This window comes from Lactuca serriola, chromosome 7 (assembly GCF_051521515.1).
Source record: "Lactuca serriola cultivar US96UC23 chromosome 7, Lser_US96UC23_V15, whole genome shotgun sequence".
NCBI lineage: Eukaryota > Viridiplantae > Streptophyta > Magnoliopsida > Asterales > Asteraceae > Lactuca > Lactuca serriola.
The window spans coordinates 9908460-9931812 of NC_136414.1; the positions used below are offsets into that span (position 1 = coordinate 9908460).

General features: G+C 35.3%; 2 protein-coding genes across 3 annotated transcripts; both read right to left on the bottom strand.

The window, feature by feature from the left end:
* Positions 1-9631: 9631 nt before the first annotated feature.
* On the bottom strand, positions 9632-13621 carry LOC145061431 (transketolase, chloroplastic). The gene is made up of 7 exons (XM_079008897.1): positions 13051-13621; positions 12358-12448; positions 12167-12272; positions 11807-12089; positions 11555-11703; positions 11009-11162; positions 9632-10795 (listed from the first exon to the last, which is right to left on the bottom strand). The coding sequence occupies exons 1-7, from the start codon at positions 13546-13548 to the stop codon at positions 9836-9838; spliced, it is 2241 nt and encodes a 746-aa protein (XP_078865023.1). The 5' UTR covers positions 13549-13621; the 3' UTR covers positions 9632-9835.
* Positions 13622-20417: 6796 nt separating this feature from the next.
* Positions 20418-22930, bottom strand: RAD51C (RAS associated with diabetes protein 51C). Of its 2 annotated transcripts, none has more exons than XM_079011992.1 (9): positions 22633-22930; positions 22090-22188; positions 21885-22007; positions 21760-21820; positions 21616-21686; positions 21306-21532; positions 21083-21214; positions 20910-20976; positions 20418-20804 (listed from the first exon to the last, which is right to left on the bottom strand). In XM_079011992.1, the coding sequence occupies exons 1-9, from the start codon at positions 22742-22744 to the stop codon at positions 20629-20631; spliced, it is 1068 nt and encodes a 355-aa protein (XP_078868118.1). In that variant the 5' UTR covers positions 22745-22930; the 3' UTR covers positions 20418-20628. The 2 variants fall into 2 exon arrangements, with proteins under 2 accessions (XP_078868118.1, XP_078868119.1); XM_079011993.1 differs by having other exon boundaries at positions 21760-21793; positions 22633-22929.
* Between the last annotated feature and the right edge of the window lie 423 nt (positions 22931-23353).

Sequence of the window (23353 nt, forward strand, 5' to 3'; positions counted from 1 at the left end):
AATGCTAAGGCTGCCCCGTAGTCTTACAACACTTCCACCACTGACTGCTATCATGAAGGCACCCATGTGCCATTAGCTCTCAAGATCCTCATTTCGACTCCCTCGAGTCCTACGGGCGATCCACAACCTGAATTCCCAACCACGCACTAACCATTACCATCACACGCACTAGCTGATGGGGAGTTTCTCAAACTCCCAACCCTGAAATCCTCAATCCATCAAACACTGAACTACTTCCTTTCCTTCTCAGAGGTCGCGCACTCATCCTGGGTCTGCGTGCTCCTACCTTTGCACACTCGGAGGATTCTCCCCCACTTCGATCCTGCTTACCCTTTGTTACTCAATACTCAAAAAGAAATCCCAATCCTTGTTACCATTCCATAATCAATCTGCTGAGGAACCCAAGCTTACCATAGCTAGGGATCTAACCAATCCATCTCTAACACTATACAACTCCGATCTAGTGAGACATACCAAGTCCCTCCCAAGCATGCTACAGTTACTGCATCCTATGCAACCTTCTCCAACAGGGCACATCCCTTCACTACCATTCGAATATCTAAGGTATGCAGATGGCATATAACTCGATCACAATCAACCGCTCAAAAATAAAATACTCATACCGATAATGATGCAGAACCATAACAATATAATCATGCACAAATAAAAGAACCGAAGACAGAAATCGCATACCTACAACGTCCGGTGTTGATCGTGCCTCTAAGGTAGTCATCTGAAGAGCTCTGCCTCCTACCGCAGGCGCCTCTTCACGGCCCTGACGGCCGTCTATGATCCTCAAAGTTGCAGGGGCAGGTGCCATCACCCGTCCTGCTGAAAACAAACTGGGGCACTGGGCCTTCTTGTGGCCCCGCTGATGGCAATGAAAACATAACAAGTCAGATCCCTGTGCGGTGGTAACAGTACAATCCCTGCTGTAATGACCAGTCCGACCGCACTTGAAACAGCCAGACTCACCACCGCTACCACTCCTACACGCGCCTCCGTGCGCCCTGCCACACTTCCCGCACCGACTGCGATCCTGATAATCCTTCGATCTCGAATCCGATCCCTTGGGCCTTTTGCCTGAACCTGCAGCTACCTGAACCTCATCCGGCTTCCTCTTCCGGATCTGCTCCAAATCAATTTCCCTCTCTCTAGCCCGAGAAATCATATCTTCCAGCGTCTTACAGCTGGATCTGCTTACAAACTCCCTGATGTCATCCCTCAACATCTCATGGTATCGGGCCTTCTTCATCTCCTCATCCACGACATACTGCAGTACAAGAAGAGCCCTCTCCCTAAGCTTGGCGGTGATCTCCGCCACAGTCTCAGTGGTCTGCATCAAATCCTGAAACTCCCGTATCAACTGTTGCACCTCAATAATCGGCGAAAACTCCGCCTTGAACCTGGCCGAGAAATCGCTCCAAGTCATCGCGTCCAACGCGGCATTATCCCCCAAAGCATGACCAATCTCCTCCCACCAATCCCTCGCTCTGTCCGTCAGAAGACAGGAAGCGAGTCTGACCTTGTCCCCCTCAGGACACCGGCTCATACAGAATGCGTTGGCAACATCAGCCAACCATCTGCTGCCAGCGATGGGGTCCCTAGCCCCATGATAATCTGGTGCTCTGCAAGCCCTGAACTCTCGAAATGTCAGGGTACGTGCTCCCATCAATGCCATCATCTCAGTACAGAAGGCTCCCAACCTCTCATCCAAAATCTCCAATATACCCTCCTTGACCGTGCCAAAGATCACAGGAGTCTGATCCAGAATACTGCGCGTAACCTCGGCGGATATCAACTCCCTCATTCGCTCTTCGAGCTGCTCGGCCCCTGAACCCGAGCCTGATCCCTCTCCGGCTCCTGATCCGCCCACTGGTCTCTCTCGCAACGTTACCATGCTGAAAATATAATACATCCACAATCCAAATACTGATCACTGCTGCAAGACCAAACACACCCTACCAGGTTCCCGGTCTTGTCTCGGCCTTTCCCGAATCGAGTATGGATCCTCTGCTTTTAGTAGTACGGGCCCATACTACCTTCCACATCTATCTGTACTTTCCTCAGGAATTGCTTCAACTCCACCAGGTCCTTTATCCACTAATACTGCTCCCAGCACTATCTCATCCTAGGCTTACCCTAGGGAAACCTCTGACTCAACCCAAACCAGTCCTCAGCTGCTGAAGGTCTCCTTGTGATGCCAACTAGCCATCACCCAGATACCGTCACATGTGACGAGGCTCTGATAATCCTTCAAGTAAAAGACTCGTTCCTACAACGGTTGGACTCAAACAAGAGCTGCGCAATAGGACCAAATCCAACACTCTGAGATTATTCAACCCTGATCACATGTGGCGTGTCGTATCCACCTAATGGCTAGCTCCCATCACTCAGAATCCCACAATGCATAAAGCAAGCAACATTCAGGCAAGGGAAAATCTAACCATAACATACTCAAGCAATCATATCCACATAGCAAGAATCTGAACTAGCATGCAACACAAACTCATAAACTCAGGCATAACCTAAACAGGCTATCCTACTACTGTCTAATCAGCACTATCATGCAGCTCAAAAGCACAAAGAACAGGCACATAAGGCATCATCCCTAGATCCTTAGTCCTATTCTAGCATGTTGTTCTATTAACTGATAATCATAACCTAAACTTGTATGGGTATTTTGGGGTACTTACTTGAGCTCGGTTGATTGCATGCAGCACACCTCTTTTCTCTTTTCAAATCTCTTTTCTTTCTGAATCCTTTTGCTTTTCTAAAACTGTTTTATTCTAAAAACTTTCTTTTTACAAAGTTGTCTTTTCATTTTTGAAAACTTTTTATCCGATCCCTCAGTTTGAGTTCAGGCACACCCGAGAGTATGCCCGAATCCCTCAAACCAAGGCTCTGATACCAACTTGTAACGACCCAAAATTTAAGACCAAAAATTTCTTTTAATAAAACATTACTTTAAGCAAAGACATCATTCCAAAACATAATCTGAGTATAAGTTTTCAAAACACATGTTCATTATCAGAGTAAACATTCCCAGGCTGGCAAATCTATGGTGTGTGCCATGCGATCATCCCGAGCTCCATCATCCGCTACCGGAAGTACCTGAAACCAAAACTGAAAACCGTAAACACGAAGCTTAGTGAGTTCCCCCATCATACCATACAATCATATAACATACATATACTGTCAGGCATATCTGGGTGCCCGACCAACCCCTTCGGTCCTCTCGACCGGATACTGTCAGGCATATCTGGGTGCCCGACCTACCCCTTCGGTCCTCTCGACCGGATACTGCCTAGCATATCTGGGTGTTGGCTCCCATTCGGTCCTCTCGACCGGATACTACCTAGTATATCTGGGTGCTGGCCTCCCCTTCGGTATCTTTCAACCGGTAACCGGGGACTATTTCACCCCCTGACACTACCACATAAAAGCATAGCATAAACACATAAACCATATACTGCCTAGCATATCTGAGTGCTATCCTACCCCTTCGGTCTTGTCGACCGGTAAGTGGGGACTATTTCACCCCCTACTACCACTATCACATAACATCATATCATGCTAGCACATAAACATAACATCACATACTGTCAGACGTATCTGGGGTGTCTAACTACCCTCCGATCCTAACAACCGAACTCTACTGATGAGCCAGGGAGCCCCGTCCATGCTCCTACTGATAGTGAGATACGGGCCCAGCCCTCCCTCACTCTTTCCCTATCTTGGGCCTCGCCCCTGATCTGCTGCTAATGAGATGTGGAACGCCATCCATACTCTGCTATTGGTGAGGTACGGGACCTCGCCCACACTCACCACCCTACCAGGCACATACAAGTATCACACAAACAACAAGTATAAACTATCACATAAACCATTCCTTGGGCACCAGCCCGCTATCATTGGACCTTGTCCTGAATATCATACTAGCATACTGTGCCTAGGGCTAACCCTCGGGTCTTCTACTCATAACTACATGGGCCGGCATTGTGGTCGTAGACCCATTCATACAAAGGGAAACTCACCTGCACTGGCTGAATTTGTTGATGATCCCACTAGCCGCTGCCCGGCAACTCTCTGAACTCCTGCTCCACCCGCTCCCTGAGCTACCAATAACAATGCAACACTGAGTCAAACTGACCCCCGAAAGACTACCAAGTCAACTCTGGTCAAAGTCAAAGTCCTGGTCAAAGCCAACCTTCAAGGTCAACCCTACTCGCCGAGTCACCCTACTGACTCGCCGAGTTCATAAGTTCAGAGTCCTTCCATTCGCGACTCTACTCGCCGAGTCTACCGATTTCCGAGTCCTAACCTGTCCAACTCACCGAGTCTCTAATCGACTCACTGATTCGAGTCTAAACTCGAAGGGTTTGGGGTTTCGCGACCTGACTCGCCGAGTCCAAGACATCCTTCAACAGACTCGCCGAGTTCCTGCCCAACTTCATCTGACTCGAAGAGTTGTTCATCCCATTAGTCGAGTTCCTCCAAATCTTCATGCTACTCGTCGAGTCCACTCAAAGGACTCGCCGAGTCCGTTCAGATCTCCATACATGCAGAGGACTTTTGAGTCATGCATGGACTCCAAACTGTAGATCTACCCTTCCCAAGCCTATTCCTCACGTAAAGTTGCAAACTTTACGTATAGAGAAGGAGATCTAGGCAAAATACACCACAAACTAGGGTTTAAGGCAAGGAGGCTCCATAATCAACTCAAGGGCTGCTACTTTATACTTCTCAAGACCATAATATGCTTAGATCTAAAGTAGCAACTTCAGATCTGGCTTCTAACTCAAAATAATAACATTATGGCTAAAAGCCCCAACAACCACACACAGATCTAGGTGCAAAAAGGGTCCAGGAACTATTTTATTACCTCCAAATGCTCAGAATGAATTCACAATCCCAGATCTATAGTCCCTTCTTGCTCCTCCAAGTTCCTTCTTCCTTCTCCAAGCTTTAATGCACCTTCCAAGGCAACAAATGGCTCAAATAGAGGATATGGCGGCTAGGGTTTAATGTTTTGGGTGAAGGAGGCAGCAAAGGAACCCTAGGAGAGAGAATGAGGCGCTTAAATAGGCTCCAAGTCCCGAATTTAAGGTTTTCCTCGCACGGACCAGACTCGCCGAGTCCACTTGGCCGACTCGCCGAGTTGGTCACTTACACCTCGACCCGGATCCCGCTCGGACTCGCCGAGTCGCCCCTAAGAATTAGGGTTTTCTTCCTTTCTTGGCCCTCAAAACTTTGGGTGTTACATGCCCTAACCTAGAATTTAGAGGCTTTAAATATAGAAGAAATCCTACAAAGATCACGGGATTGGTCTGCCACAGTCACCACGTCGTAGCACACTACTTTCCACATCGTGGCGCTCACCAGAAAAGCACGATCATAAAAATCCATGCCACATCGTGGGTATCCACACAACACATCATGGCAATTATTTTTCCTTAAAAAACAAAAAGTTTGACGCCTTCATGTCACCACCGTTTCATCCAGAAAACAGGTGTTACAACTTACCTTGTTTTTGCTTAGCTTGATTTAGAATTTAGAACCTCTATACTTATAAAATCTCGAAGTTGCTATTTAGTATTTGAGAGTATTTCTTGTTTTTGAATTAAGAATAATGTTTAATATTTCTTGCTATTTATAGGAGAATTAGGTGCATTAATATGTTTGTCTTTTAGTCTTAGAGATTGGTACTTCCATAAGAAACTACACCTCATGTACTTGTCGTAGCTTATCTCTTTAAAAGCTTACAACTAACGAACTTGTCTTAACTTATCTCTTTAAAAGCTTACACATAATGTACTTGTCTGAACTTATCCTTTTAAAATCTTACACCTAATGTACTTGTTTACTACTCTTTGTAATATTATGCTTAAGTGACTTATTGCTTGTGTTGTGATAATGGTATGCGCCTTTGTAAGAATTATGTAAGCATATAGTAAGGTACTTGTGTGCTTGCTTTCTTAGTTTTAACTTTCCTTTAAAATAAAATTTGTATTATCTTTTTCATAACAAACATGTTGCAGATGTTCCCCCGTAGTTTTCTATGTCCTTCTATTTTCAAGTAAAATTATTATTATTATTATTATTATTATTAAAGAATAGGGACAAATTTGTGTGTGTATATATATATATATATATATATATATATATATATATATATATATATATATATATATATATATATGAAAACAAGGTTGTTACAATCGCAAAACCAGTTAATCAAATTGCTTAACTATTAACCAAGTATCTCAATGCTCCTTACATATGAAAAAAAAAATAAGGGAACCTTTACAACCACAGTTAGGAGTAAAAAATACAAGAGCAACACTTGTATTTCACCATTTTATTGACTTGTGAAGAGAAGTTGTTACATGGTAATTGACTTTCTATTACATCCATGTACTTTCAAATCTTTGTTATTAAGGCATTGTACTTTAGAACATTTTTGTAAAAATTGGTAAAAATGAAACATTATTGTATTGTGCCTCGAATCCTACATATATTCGTGCTTGGTCGAAAAAAGAAGGTTTGGTAGCCATGAAGGTCATGCCTCTGGTCCTGATGTAAAATTGCAAGTACAAGGCTATAATTGTGTTGTCTTGAGCCTATTTGTTTATTATGGTATCTTACTTTTGTTTGGTATCACAGCTTTGTGCTATGAACGTGATTTTTATTGCTATAATAGAGTACAATGTTATTTAAAAAGACATTCAAAGGTAAAATGCTATAATTGGGTCAATTTTTCAAAAAAATGAAGCCTTAATAAAAAAAGGATGAAATACAGTGCTAAATAGAATACATTAAAGTTGGCGGCTACAATAACACATAAATGGAAGTACATTGCTATTTCTTGCATTTTATGATATTGATAAACTTAGTTTTTTGTTTCCATATTATTTGTATGCAAAAAAAAAACTTTTTAACTCGATTTCTAGCCTTCAAGGTAATTTCACTCTTCTCAATTTAAAATTTATAAGGTAATTGGTTTTCGAACTCATTATATTTTAACTTTTTCTATTATAAAATAACTATTGTTATTGCCAAGTGCCATAAAATATGGTTCTAGACTAACCATAAGGATTGTGTTCGAGCAATTATTATCAAGAATTTGTTAAAAAAAGATCGGTTTAAAAAAAAGCTAAATATTGGTTATGGTAGTTTCTCCTTTATAATAAAAAAATTAATTAAATTAAATTAAAATTTAAAAAAAAAAAAACTTTTTTGCAGAATTAGTTCTGGTTTTTTAGTGGATTTTGCAAAAACGAACTTAAATTGCCTTTTTTGTAAATCAGGTCACAGAATCCATATGCAAGTTGACTGCTTCCAAGGCTGCTTCAAGAAAGCCAGTGATTAAATTTTCTTTTAATATGATGGAACAAAGGAATCACTGCTATTCATGGAAACAAAGAAGATGATGTTGAATCTGTTGAAGAAATTGCTAATATCCCTTTCTCTTCACAAACCCAATGTGAGAAATAGAAGAAGACTGCAAAGCAAATACTTTGAATTTTTTTTCCCTTGACATTTCGGTTAAGGTGTCAGTTGAAATTACATTTGTATTTCAATCATTTAAGATCATATGAAAATGACTCATATCTTTTTAGAATGTCATAAAGATTTGGTTAACTTTGGTGTTTAATTTGATGTCTTTGATTTAAAGTTTATGTTATTAGTTGTTAAGATTATGCTTCAAGTTCTTGTGGGTCAAAAAATTCAACAGTATCAAACCCGAGTAGGGACTCAATGTCCCCTGAAATGGTAGGCTGGAAAAACTTATACAAATAAGAAATAGCAATGCACTTTCATATATTTATGTATCCTAGCATCTCACTTTCATTTCCTTCTATAGCAACATTGTATTTTTGAAAAATGGTTGTTGATTTAGCTAATTTGTAGATTTTTTTGACTTATTTGACTATCGAAGTCTCAAATATAACTCAATTTAGTCTCTAAAGATCTTATCACGTTAAATTAAGACCCTAAAGTTTGAAATTTGGTTTGTTTTGCCCTTATGACCTCTTGAAGCCGGTTATCCGGTTCCACTTCCTTAATGCTTGATTCCTTGATCTCTTGTTGCTTCTTGGAAGACCAGTACCCAAAAGAGAGTACCGCTAATGTTTCACACCCAAAAGCCTAAAACCCTAAAACTAAAGAGAAAGGCTAGAGAGAGGAGGAGGAACGATTTTTCCATCCTTCCAAGAAGAGAGGGTTGGACAATTTATTCAACTCATAAAGGCCCTTATTTATAGTTGTGGTTGTACCAGGATAACACTAATTTAAATTAATTAAATATTAGGATTTAATCCAGATTCAAATCATATCCCGGATGAGAGTCTCTTTCATCATTATGATAATTCATGTTCACATATGAATTATGACTAAAATGTTCCTTAACTGAATTAATTTCACAATCATGTTATAAATTTCACCAAGTTCCTTACAAAACATGTCAAAGAAAAAAACTATATCCCGGATGAGAGTCTCTTTCATCATTAGAATCATAAAACTATATCCCGGATGAGAATCATAAAACAAAATGAAGCTTGTTTTCAATGTTTTCTCTTTCTGTGGGTCATTTATAATCATAAATGATTATGTAGTGTCGTCCGTTCCTATCACCTCCGCCACCTTCCCCACCACCACAACCGCCACCGCCTACACCACTATCACAACCTCTACCACCAGCCGACCCCACCACTACTCTAAAAATCACTCATTCCTCTGCTACGTAGGCGGCGCACTGGTACCATGTCAATTTAGCATACAAAGTGTGGTTCTTTGCCACACTAGAGAGAGAGAGAGAGAGAGAGAGAAGCACGACACTAAATCGGTGAAGAGAAAAAAAAAACTATGGTTTCTACTGCAAGATGGGGGCAGTGTTTTGGTTGATGATATAGCAGAATCGTTTGTACAACCACACCCACTTCCTAGGATATACAGCCAAAGCTTTTATAACCATATATTTCACCAAATGTCTTCTCATCCCTTAACTGTCCCTAATTCATCCCTACCCTTTTATCATCACAACTAGCATTAAAACTTTTAGAAACACTTCAATAGATATCATCAAACTTATATATTTATCAATATCATAAAATTAAAAAAAAAAAAAAAAAAAAAAAAAAAAAACATTAATGATATTGATTTAATTTGTATGATTCTCATATCATTTTCAACCTTCAAACTGACCATGCAGACCCGTTCTAGACTTTCAGAAACATTATACGAGACACAATAATAACAACATAGATAACCTTATCTATCTTCTATGGCTTGTATTCATCCATCATCCAATCCATTCAAATTCATCAACAAAACATCCTAAAAAATTAAATGGAACCAAACTTTTGCCCACATAAATTACAAAAACCGAATGTTTCAAAAGTCTTATAAAAACTACATTAATAAGAAGATAACAGAAAACACAAAATGTTCCAAAAAGCGTAACAATACTTGTATGATAACTTATATTTTATGCAGCGAGTCCCTTCGGGGACATCCGATAAAACTGGAATGATATTTTATGCAGTGAGAAATAAAAATATTGTTGTTATACGAACTTATAGCTATTCGGTTTAAAAATTGTACATTACTCGAAAGAACACCACATCGATAATCAAACATATAAATTCACAAAACTTGTAGAAATACGTTTCAATTTTGGTACACAAATTCATTCAACTTCTACTCTTCTCTTCTCATCTTTGTTCAGTTCGCACATTAGGTGTTCGATGAAATGCATCAAAGACTAAAAAAAGCAGTTTCAACCCTTTATTATTTATCCGACCAGACCATTATGAATCAAAGACATCAAAACCTAACAAACTTCTTTAGCAGCTGCAATGACAGCTTCAGCAGTAATCCCATACTCCTTATAGATCTTTGGAGCCGGTGCACTTGCCCCAAATTTATCAATCCCAATCGCCTTCCCTTTGCTTCCAACAATCTTGGCCCATCCAAAAGTCGATGCAGCCTCAATGCTAACACGAGCCGTTACACCAGAAGGAAGAACACTCTCCTTGTACTCCTCACTCTGTTCCTCAAAAAGCTCCCATGATACAAACGAAACAACCCGGACCGCTTTCCCTTCCTTTCTAAGTTCATCCGCAGCTTTCGCTGCAATCTCCAGCTCCGACCCGGTCCCGATCAAGATCACATCGGGCTTGTTGCCCGTGGAATTATCGGTAATCGTGTACCCACCTTTCGCGACGCCTTCAATCGAAGTTCCGGTCAGGTTGGGCAGCTTTTGGCGGGAAAGAGCGAGGATAGACGGTCTTTTCCGGCTCTCCACTGCCACCTTGTAGGCTCCGGCGGTCTCGTTTCCGTCGGCCGGGCGGAACATCAAGATGTTGGGCATGGCACGGAAACTTGCCAAGTGTTCGATGGGTTGATGGGTGGGCCCGTCTTCTCCTAGCCCGATGGAATCGTGAGTCATGACATAGATGACTCCGGCTTCTGAGAGGGCGGAGATTCTCATTGCACCTCTCATGTAATCGGTGAAGACAAAGAAGGTGGCACAGTAGGGGACGAATCCCGGGCTGTGGAGGGCGATTCCGTTACAAATGGCTCCCATTCCATGTTCACGGACACCGAATCGGACGTTGCGTTCTTCGGGGGTGCTTTTTTGGAAATCTCCAAACATTTTCATTAGAGTCATGTTTGATGATGCGAGATCGGCACTTCCACCAATGAGACCCGGGAGGACGGGTGCTAATGCGTTTAGCATTGTTTGTGAGAGGTTTCTTGTCGCGTCGCCGGGTGTCTCCGGGGTGTATATCTACATAAACACAAAAGTTTTTTAATAAATTAATATACTGCCTTAGAGGTTCAGTTCGGTAGTTTCAATTCCAATGGGGATTGTGTTGTTATGTCATTGTCAGCTACCTAGTGGGCCACTGTATATAGTGTGGGCCGGCCAAGGGGTCGCTGGAAGAATAACTTTTTTTTTGTAGAAAGATAAATATGTTTTTTGCTATAAAAGGAAACTAACCGGAAGAGCCTTTTCCCATCCGGCAGGGAATACACCTTCAGCAATAGACTTTAATTCTGCAGCATCTTCAGCGTATTTCTTTTCATATTCTGCAAATTTAGTGTTCCATTCGGCTTCAAGGGCGGCACCTTCAGGGGTGTGGCGGCTCCAGTGCCTATCAAGAAATCAAGAAACCTTAACTTAGAATCTTGGATTTGGTCCGATAAAAAAGTTAGGATCTTTATAATGTTTTGCATGATATCAAGAAAAACCCTCATTTTGAATTTTGAATTTGATCCAAGAAAACAATTTAGAATCTTTAAGATCTTATACATAAAATCAAGAAAGACTACTTTAGAATCTTGAATTTGATCCAATAAAAAAGTTAGAATCTTTAAGATCTTTTGCATAACATCAAGAAGAAACCCAACTTTGAATTTTGAATTTGGTCCAAAAGACAAAAAGTTAGAATCTTTAAGATCTTTGCATAAAATCTAGAAACTTGAGTTTAGAATCTTGGATTTGACCCTAGAAAAAAAGTTAGAATCTTTAAGAACTTTTGCATACTTTTTCACTTCTTCAGGTACATGGAATGGCTCATAAGGCCATCCGAGGTTTTGTCTGGTGGCATCAACTTCTTTTGCACCCAAAGCAGCTCCATGGACACTGTATGAATTCGCCTTGTTTGGTGATCCAAAACCAATTGTTGTTGTCACCTGAAACAGACATCACTTAATCTGGTAACAGAGAAAATCAAGAAAACACAGCTTTTTCTCTTATGTCCTAACTTTTTTTTTGCATGATCATATTATTAAGTACCTTTATCAAAGTGGGTTTATCTGTGACAGCTTTAGCTTCTTTAATGGCAGCACGAATCTCATCATAACCAGTGTTACCATTCTTGACCCAGATAATATGCCACCCAAGAGCCTCAAAACGTGTATCCACACTCTCAGTGAAGGCAATCTCTGTGTCACCATCAATGGAGATGTGGTTGTCATCATAGAAAGCAATCAGCTTTCCAAGACCCCAATGGCCAGCAAGTGAGCATGCTTCATTTGCAATCCCTTCCATTTGACACCCATCTCCAAGAATACAGTATCTGAATCAAAAAAGAAACATTTTTTTTAAAAAAATATTAGATTTTTAGAATACCCGAATAGAGATTTGAAATCTTACGTGTAGTGGTCAACGATCTCAGCATCGGGTTTGTTGTATCGGGCAGCTAAATGCTTCTCAGCAAGAGCAAGACCAACAGCATTGGCAATACCTTGACCAAGAGGACCTGATAATAAACAAAGATTTTTTTTAGAAAGATATGATTTTTTACAAGATTTTAGTATGTAGATGTGTATGAGTTGAGTACTAACCAGTGGTGACTTCAATACCAGGGGTTTCAAAGTTTTCAGGGTGGCCTGGAGTTCTGCTTCCCCATTGACGGAATTGCTTCAAGTCCTCTTCCTGATAGAGTATACTCCAGGTTATTATCCAACAATCAATTCAAAGATCAATCAATCATCAAGTGGTGAAGATATAGCAAAATCAAAAACGTATCATCAAGCACAGATGAAACTAAGAGTGAGCCATGGAAGTACAATCTTGTTCCACGATTTGGGTTGAAGAATTAAAGTTATACACTTTTTTGATCGAAATGAAAGAGCCAAAACGCTATGTTTATTCAAGTTAATTAGCTTGTGTAAGTATAAAAATGAATCTTTATCCCATTTAAACCGATTCCTAGATCCCAACAAGTTATATGTGTCCGAACACATAAACACACTACTGAAAATTTGAAGAGATAGAATAGCTAATGAACTTATTTGTACCATGATAATGTAATTTTTTGAAAAAACCCAGATCCGAAAACAGATTCAATCCACTTGAACATTTTGTCGAACAGATGGAGGATGTGGAAGATAGAAATGACGAGGTAGATCAACTATGAATAGCTTCAGTTTGCCATTGAAAAACAAATTTGTTTTACTTAATCAGACTGATAAATTCAAGAGAAATTAGATGCAAATTAGTACTGAAACGCATAGAGAAAATCGTCAAGGGCTTACTAGGACGCTGTCGTAGCCAGCAAGGTGCAACAGAGCATACTGGAGCATACATCCATGTCCGGCGGAGAGAACAAAGCGATCCCTGTTGAACCAATACGGGTTCTTGGGGTTATACCTCATGACCTCATCGTACAATATATGACCCATCGGAGCACAACCCATGGGAAGACCAGGGTGACCCGAATTCGCCTTCTCTACAGCATCAATCGCCAAGAATCTGATGGTGTTGACGGACTTATCCACCAGCGCGGTATCCGTCTTCTCAAGGGTCTCTACGGCTGCGTTGGCAATCACACGGCGGCGCGTGGAGGATACCTGACGGCGAGTGGGGGCGCGTGAGGATGAAGTGGAGGTGGATTTGAGTCCAGAGAAAGTGGGTATTGAGAGGGTGGCCAAGGAAGTGGATTGTTGGGTGGCAGTCGTGGAAGAGCCATGGCGGGGAACGGCGGAACGGGAGAGAGCGGCTTGAGATAGAGTAAGTGAGGTAGAGGCGGCCATGGCTCTTTGTAGAGAGAGAAAGTAGAGAGAACGAGGAGGAGTGATTGTTGTTATTATACAGTTGATAGGGGGGTTTTATCAGTTTTAGATTCGGATGAAATTTGAGAGAGAGAAGAAGATTGGAGAGGGGTGGTTGAGATGAATAGGGGAAAGGGAGACCGTTGGATTGATTTGGAGGAGAAATGATAGCCGTTGAGTGAGGGTAGGAAATGAATGCCTCAAGTTGTTGGCACCTTTGGATTTTTGGATTTCTTTTATCAAGCCAGAATGGTCTAAGGGTATATGCCATTTCCATATTTTTACACCAACAAAAACCTCATATTACAAGAGGTTTTAAACCACTACTTATTAAAATTATTCATTTGGTTTTAGTATCTTATACTTTGATAATATTTTGTTCATTTATCTTTATTTTTTGGTTATAGAATATGAGTAGTAATACCATAAATATGTAAGAGAAGTATGTTCATGAAAAGGATGATGACATGTTTATCTGAAATTATAATAGTAAAGTTTGATGACAATTGAAGGGAGTTATATCTATTTATTAGTATAACTTTGTTTTGTAAATGTGTCAAAGATGTATAAGGTTTTTGCTAAAAATAAGTTTGGTAGATAAATAATGATACTAAAATCGTGTAAAACATCCACTTGAGACTCCATCAATAGTGTGTTTTATGTTAAAAAGAACAACAATATTCTTTGATAAAAAAAATTTTGAACGACCGAATATTATTAAGCAACTAACAAAAATCCGTTCAAAATTTTGATTTTTCCGTAACTTGTTTGGGTCAAACACAGTTCCATTGTTATATGACCACAAAACCCAAATAATTGTCACGAAAATAGCCTCCAAAACTACTTGTTTCCTCTTAGACATCCATGTGAAAATGTCCATAATGGAACTAAAATCCGTATATGAGAGATCCATCCATCTTTTAAGAGAAGACCAAACTTAATTGGCAACCTCACAAGTGTTAAAATAAATGATTCACTTCTTCAATGTGGTTATCCCATCTCGAGCACAAAGTCATCCCTAAGTCAATACCTCGATTCAGAAAATTGGTTATGGTAGGAATAAGATCAAGTAACATTCATCAAAGTATTTTGTTGATCTTTATAGGCACATAGTTGTTCCATCAAGTAGGAACTTTAGTACATTACTACTCATCAATGTGGAAACAAGTGGGGCTAACAGAAAAAGTCTTTGGGGGATCTAAAATCCAAGAAATCCTTCCTTCTTGAGCTTTACCACCCAAAAAAAAACAATGTTTAAACGATTCCAACAACGGAGAGTAAGTCGACTTCCAATTGAAAAAATCTTCACTTTCCAATTAGACAGCTTTTCATAAATCTGTTAGCGACCAGTCGACCACAGGTATTCTTGTGAATAAGTCACACTCATGTTCTTTATAAATAAGAAAATTTGTTTAGTTTATTTACGGTTTTGACTAAAATATAAAAATCGCCAAAACATAACATAAAAAAAGTTACATAAAAACACAAGGATTTTTTCAGGATGGTCAACCGTTGCTTTTTCACCTACCTCCATCATCCTTTGTCACCTACCTCAACAAAAAGAATCATAAACAAATTAAGTTATTGGCTTCAATAAATATTATAACATCATTAATCATTTTAAAAGGAGGAGGTGTGCAGTGATGCACTTAAATCTTAATGAAGAGTAATAATTATTATTATATTTTATGTTTTTCTATACAAAAGAAATTATAACGAGTGGGATGATGCTATTTGGTTGTTCGCAATCTTAAGCAAATGTATTTGATAACAAAATAGTTTGGTACATTAAATAATCGGAATTTATTTATGGCATGAATCGTGGCAAATTCGATGTGCGACAGCAAGAAAATGTTTCGTATGACGTATATATAAAGAAAAACCATAATGTAAGAATTTCTTAATAACACAATAAGTCGCTTATTTGTTGTAGTGTTTCATAAACTTTGTCTCTCTTGATCTATAGAAAACCTCGTATCATGAGTTAATTAAGAATCATACCATATTTTTTGGTTTGCTAATTCAGATGATAAATAATTTAAGATAGTGTAATTAATAGGTTGTTAGAATCTATGACTTTTGTCTTACCATATGTTTTTTGCTTACATTTTATATGGCATAAATAGTAGTTGTGACGTCTTTTCTGACAGCCCATTTTGTAAAGATGATTTCACTCTAAAAGAGTCTAAAAGAGATACGATGAAAACAAGGATATCAAAAAAATAATAATAAGATAAATAAATAAATACAACTTTTAAACTTTTTTTTCTTCTAAGTTCTAGATATCACCCCTAATAAATATTTAAGAAGTAAATAATTATATAACTTAAAGTCATAATAATCAAGTTTGGAAGACTAAAACATCAAAATATTTCATTATTTTTCATAACATATTTTTATATTTTAGTCTTTTAGGTTTGATTGTCTTTCAATGATTGTATTATTAGTAATGTTGTTGGCCTTGTTTGACCGTCAAATTTGATGACATAATTTTATTGACTTTTTGGAAAAAAGAAAATGGTAAATTAAGCAGCCCCCGTCTCATGAAACCCCTCACAATTGAACAAAAAGGGAACCGAAAGTATAAATAAAAGTAAGAAAGTTCGAGTTACCCTTCTCTTGGAATAATTTAATGTTATGAAGTGGCACCAAATTATTAACAATTTTTTTAGATTATTAAAGATTAGGTGTAAATACAAAATTCTAAGAAAAGTGAGAAGTTTGAATTTATAAATATTTGAGAAGTATGAATTTATAAGAAAAGTGAGAAAATATTGAATTATAAAAATTAAAGTGTTTTTTTATCTTTTAAATTTAAACAAATAATTTAGATAAATAAATAAAGAAAATTAATGAATTTTTAATTTAATAATTTTAAAATTAGCAGGAAAATTAATTAATAAAATTAATATGCATTTATTATTCCATTTAAATACTATCTAGAATTTAATAAAATGAAGAAAAAAAACATAAAATGACATGTGGAATAAACATTAATTTAAAATAACCACAAAATTACATGTGACAAAATAAATGAGAATGTGACATGTGGTAAAAAAAATTATTTATTAGGGAAGATTTAAGAGTGAGGTTTTACCGAGCAATAAATATTGATTTTATTTGGTTATTTCAGGTAGGTTGGGACAATTTTATATTGCACAATTTAAGATTTTTATTTGAATTATGGTTTAAAAATCATGGATGATTTTTTGTTTTCATGTTGAAATGATCAAGTCCCCATTTCCAAATCCCAATTATTATTATTTTTTATTTATTATTATTATTATTATTATTATTATTATTATTATTATTATTATTATTATTTTGTTATGATTCGATGTTTAACTGGCTTTGTTTTATGGAACCGAAAACTTTGTTGTTTAATAACAATTAGGAAAAGGCTCGTGCGTTGTACGAGTGAAAGTTTAGTGACAAAAATATAAAAAAGTAAAAATAAAGTGTCAAAATTATAAAAATGAAAAGTTTGTTGAAACTTTAGTGGCAAAATTAGTAAAAATAAAGTACCAAAACTATAAACAGGAAATGTTTGTTGAAACTTTAGTGGCAAAATTATAAAAAAGTAAAAATAAAGTGGTAAGATGATAAAAGAATAAAGAAAAATGGTTTTAAAAAAGTTAAAATGAAAGTTTAGTGGCAAAAATATGAAGAAGTAAAAATAAAGTGGCAAAATTATAAAAAGGAAAATTTTGTTGAAACTTTAGTGACAAAGTTAAGAAAAAGTAAAAGTATAGTGGTCAAATTATAAATATTGAAATGTTATTGTTCGAATGCTCCATGCGCTTTAATATATATATATATATATATATATATATATATATATATATATATATATATATATATATATATAACTAGGTGTGAAACCCGTGTATTACACGGGTTTATTAAAAATAAAAATTTAATATTAATATATATAAACAATAAATATTTTATAAAATAATGTTTTTCTTTAATAAAATATAATCTTTTGAAGTATTTATGAATGAAATCAAATCATTTAAAGCATTTATGAGAATTTATTATCAAATTAATGGAATGATAACCTTACATATATAACTCATTAGAATTTTTTGAAAAATTTATTTTAAGAAAATCAAGAATTCCCCAAAAAATGACAAGTGGAAAATAACAATTTTAAAAATCCTAGAAAATGACATTTGTCAAAATGAAGGAGAAGATGACAAGTGGCAAAAGTATTTTCATTTATCTTAAATATTATTAAAAGAGAAACCTTATGACATCATCTTAAATAATCTGGACCATTGATTGTATTTCAATCTTATTTTTTCCACCCTTAGATCAAATTGCTGACATCATCTTCCCCATATGGAATGTATTTAATTCCAATAAATGTTTTCCAATCATCAATCAATAACTTACATTCGTTGAAATTGAATGTATTTAATTCCAATAAAAAATTTCCATATTTTACATCTTGAATTTTCAGTTATGAAGATTTTAATATGGTCAATTTTAAAAACATATTACAAACAAATCATTTCAATCAAGGCCTTAATATCAAACATTAATATAAATCTGTTTATATTAGTAAACCATTAATATAAAATCTTTTTTATTAGGAAATCATTAAAACCGAGATATCATATTCAAGTTATCACATACATATACGATTCATCATTGAATCCGCGAGTCACATTTATTTTCAATTGTTTCTTTTCTTCAAACCTTCTCCTATAACATCGTTAATATTGCTTATAACTTCCATCATCATTATCTGCTATAAACATTCGCTCTTGTGCGCTAGATGGTCAGTACCTTCTTTCGCTTTTTATATTTTTTTAGATTATTTTTTGTTCCTATATCAAATGTATGTATTCATATATTTCGATTTTCTTTGTCACAAATTAAATGAAATCAGTTAACTACTTTTCTGAAACTTTTCAAATAAAAATGAAAAGATATTAGGTACCTTTAACAAAACAAAAATTAACAATCTTGGGAACTGACATTAATTACGAAAATGTTACTTTTATATATTAGAGATGATTATGATTTTTTTTTTAATTTTTATGTCATAAGAATCCGGTTAATTTTGGCATGATTTTAAAATATCATTGAAATTATTTGTTTTTGTATATCATATCAACCTACTTTTTTTATCTTTGTATAGTAACAATAAAATTTATTAATGTACACAACAAATATAGATATTTCAAATTTTGTAATATTATTATACCTTACAAAATACAACTCCCTCCAAAATAAAATTTCGCCAGTAATTTCATCCATAATTTCAACAAATTTAAATTTGTATTTTCTTTATATAAATTTTTTTAATGATCCTAATTTTTTTTTCTCCAAAAGTATATCAAACATTTACGTCTTAGATAATGTTGTCCTATTATAATTATTATTTTCCAAAAGTATATTCGTTTAATGAGGAACTTGATATAATAAAGGAAGTGAATGTTAATTAAAATGAGATATATATTTCATAATTATTACATGAGTTTATTAACAAAAATTAATATCAAGGTGTAAACATTAAGCATTTTTAAAGTGAAATTTCAGAATACATACACACGATGATGTTGTACAATGAAATATAAAATTGAATAGACTGGAAAAAAACACTATTAAAGCAGTCAATCTTGAAAATAACATAGTTATGAAAAATTATAAAGTAAAATAAAAATTATAAGATATTAGGAGATTTGTAAAAAGCACATTTAGTAAAAGCACATTTAGTAAAAGCATTAGGGTTATTAGAAAAAAATAAGACCGTTAAGATTAGTGAAAATATAAACTAAATTATCACAATAGTAATGAAATGTCATTATTTGATATTTCATATAATTGAAAGATATATCAAATTACATTGATGATATACTAAAATTATTCAAAGTTGCGCCAAAAACTAATGCAAAGTTGTTGCGAACACCAAATAAATAAAAACAAACATAAAAGCTAGCATTTATATTTATAATCAATTTAAAATAAACCAATCATGATTTAGAAAAGAATCTACATTGATGATATACTAAAATTAAATCTATATAACATTTAACATTTTATAAATTATATTACATAACTTTATTTGAATAAATGAAATAGTTGTCAATATTTAATGCAATAGAAAAAACGGTATATTGGTTGTCAATATATGTTTAAATTAGGTAACATTATTATGCAAGGAACGTCTAATTAAAATGCTTATATATATATAAATATCATAACTATATGAGACGAGGAAAGTCGTTCAACTAATAAAACAAAAATGATGTCTACAAAGAGATTATATATATTTATCGTTTTCAATGTATTTTCTACACATTTCTATAATACCAATAACCATATTTTTTTTATAATCATTATACAATATCTATAAACGATTATATGTTTTTTATGCGTTTCCCGCGTTTAACGCGGGCTATAATCTAGTTAGGTAGGATAACATCACTCTTAAAGCTTTAGGCATAGCATTAACCTTTTTTAGAATCTCCTTAATTAGCTATTACACATCATTATTAAATTAAATTTTCTCAAAAATCCACTGTCCTATTTTAAGTAAAAAACTGTCACGATTTTATTTATCTACTCATTAATACATTTTTTTGGTTCATCCGATTTACATCATAAATATCTCAAATATAATTTACTATGAGACATTCTATATATCATCAGTTTTGAAAAAATTACGTATAACATAACTTGATATCACATGTACAAGATTAAATGGGCCGACCGAATTAGATCACAGATCACTTAGCAGGTTAGACTTACAACGACTAATTTTTTAATGCAAACGAGTAACTTTTTATTTATTTATTTTTATAAAAAATTCATGTATTAAAAAATATTACAAAAACTAATTTGTTAGAATAATAGTCCAGATATTGAAGTAAATTGATTTAGGAAGGTTCAAGTTCCACATTCTCACTAAAATTTCCTCACTTCTCCCATAAGCATTTTACAGATTAACATACAGTCATACATGGTTACATTCCCCTTCTTAGTTCTTACAACCACATGGGCTTTTTTAAGTGGGCTCGCAAGACTCATATGTAAACTACGTAATAAAAGTTACATATTTTTAGTTCTTTTGTTGTTTGAGGGGGAATCCCTGATTCCCTTTCCTGTCACGGAATATGGTGCAGATGCCGATCGGAGAGAGGGTGATTTGTCAATGTATGCATACCGTTCGTTTCCATTCCAATGTAAAATTATCCGATTTGTTGAAGCATGTGACCAACTATCACCTGTAAATAAAACCAAGTTTCAACACTCCGTTTATTATAACATATGAGGGCAATTTTGTAAAAATGAAAACAAGTAAATCGAAATTTGAGATTTTTAGATGTTACCGAGTGCAAGGGCTAAATGGAATGAACCATCTGAGTACTTAGTGGTCACTTGATTCAATACAACAACCTGATCAAATTCAAACAAAATAAAACAAACGAGGGCAATTTTGTAAAATGTTAGAATTAAACCTTGTATTTCTGACTTTTTCAATTAAGTCAAAAATCAATCTTACCGCTACTCCAAATTTTCTAGCAAGTTTCATCAGCTTTAAAGCCATTCCACCAAGCAGTCTAGTTCTCAATGCCATGTCATCAAAATCTTGACGAAAGTGAAATGTGATGCTATCAATGATAACCACCTTAACCTATAAACACATTCAAACAATTTAATATTATTTTAATGAGACTAAATATAAGATCAATACATATAAATACATTCATGTATCATGTGCTTACATCTTTATGGTCAGTGATGAACTTGTCTAAGTAATTGATGAGTGCAATTTGCTCAGTGTAACTGCATACACGGAAGTAAAATATATTTTCAAGAAAATCTTTGGGTTGAATTTTGACTTCATGGGAATGAAACCCTTTTCGATACAAACGACTGTATTCTGCCATGTCATCACCACAAGCTTCTGCAATTTGTAAAGCTCGTTCAACCATAAAGCTACCTTCCGTATCTAACATAGAAAGAAAAAAAAAAGGAACCATTTTAAGCTTTCACTATAACATTAGAATTGAACTATCCAACCAGAGAACTTACCAATATAAATTGCCTTGCCTCCAAGTCCACCATAATCAAATGGGATTTGAACATTTACTGCAAGTTGAATTCTGTGTCTTGTGTTAGCAGATAAGAAACACAAAAACATGATTAAAAAAACCAAAAACAAACAATATAGTGTACCCGAGTTGTGTTTTACCAATGCCTGGAACTCCTCCTAGTAAAGGAAAGGGACAAAAAACATCTGGGAATATTATTAACATACACACTTGGAGTAAACAAAAAGAATGTATCTCAAAAGAACTAACCAATTTCAGTGACTTCCTTGCAACTTATTCCACCACCTAAAATGTTATCAAAATCTGAAGATGAAGTGGTGATACGTACAAGGGTTTCCTCTTCCTGAAGCATATCCCATGCACTCTGGGCACCTTCAAGAAATGGTAACCAAAATTATGATCATGTAGTTTTAGCAGTACTATGGAAATTAAAAACTAATGGAAGGATGAATACCTTTGACAATTGTGCAACTGGTACTGGTGCTTTCTGATCTACTACCATCTGATACAGTTTTTAAAATTTCAAGTGCCTCGGCTTCTGAAATCTTCAGTTCTGATCCATGAATAATGAATGAGATTGTTTATGCTAAAAGTAATGTACAAAATGTTGCAACAATTACAAAAAAGGGTATATATTATATCACAAGGCTTAATGACATTATGAGAAAAGGAATATCAATCAACCATCATTTCTAATTTCCTGATATTTTCCAATCGCAAATCCACAAAAAGCATCAGTTAATAACAAATTACAAACACAACAAAGGGCATCTAATATTAGATAATGACCAAATGCGATATTGTTCGCTCGACAATATTATCGAGCAGTTGGTGTGCGGAATTCGTAAGCAACAATGACCTATCACACTTCAATCCAATCTCTATGATTATGGTAAAGTAATCCAATATAAACTTCAAATAAAAAAGCTGTGTGACTCAAACATGTACATAGAATTCAGTAGAAGTGCGTTGGGTAAAAAATAAACAAATGAAATACCTAGTGCAAGATGGGAAGGAGAAACTGAAGAAAGCAAATTAATGGAAGTGTAGCCTGCAGAAATCAGCTTCCCTTTCTGTGAGGCTGACAATGGTGATTTCAGGACCTCCATTAGTCTTGATTGGTCGATCGAACACGGTCTCTTTGTTATTCAGTCTTCCCGCCACCTCAATCTGCAAAAGTGCAAATGATGATGCGGATCAAATTCTAGACCCGGATCACTCGATTCCACGGAGGTTTTGCTATGATGGTCAGATGGTGCGGACCGGGGTTTTTACACCCTTCCCCTATTTTGAGTTGTGACAAGTAAAATATAAGAAAATCTTTGATAAAATTCTTTGTTTTTTCCAAAAAGAAAATTCATGAAACTTGCCCGAATATATAATAATAATAATATATAATAATAAAAAGTATGTTTGTTTTTAATATGTGCATATAGTTATAATAAACTGAAATTTGAATATACTAATTTTATAAACTAAAAATAGTTCTTAACACTGAAATTTTAAAAATTTTAGTCTTAAGACATTAAAACAATACTAAAATGAACATGTAAACAACAAAAATATAAAATTTCTAAAAAAAATCTTTAAAAAATACAATAGAAGTTATCATTTTTATTTAAAAAAAAAAACTAATGTTAAAAAACATAAAAAGGAAAATAATAAAACAAATTAAGAAAATATTGTCAACGGTGTCTACAAAGTTCGTAAAAGAATTA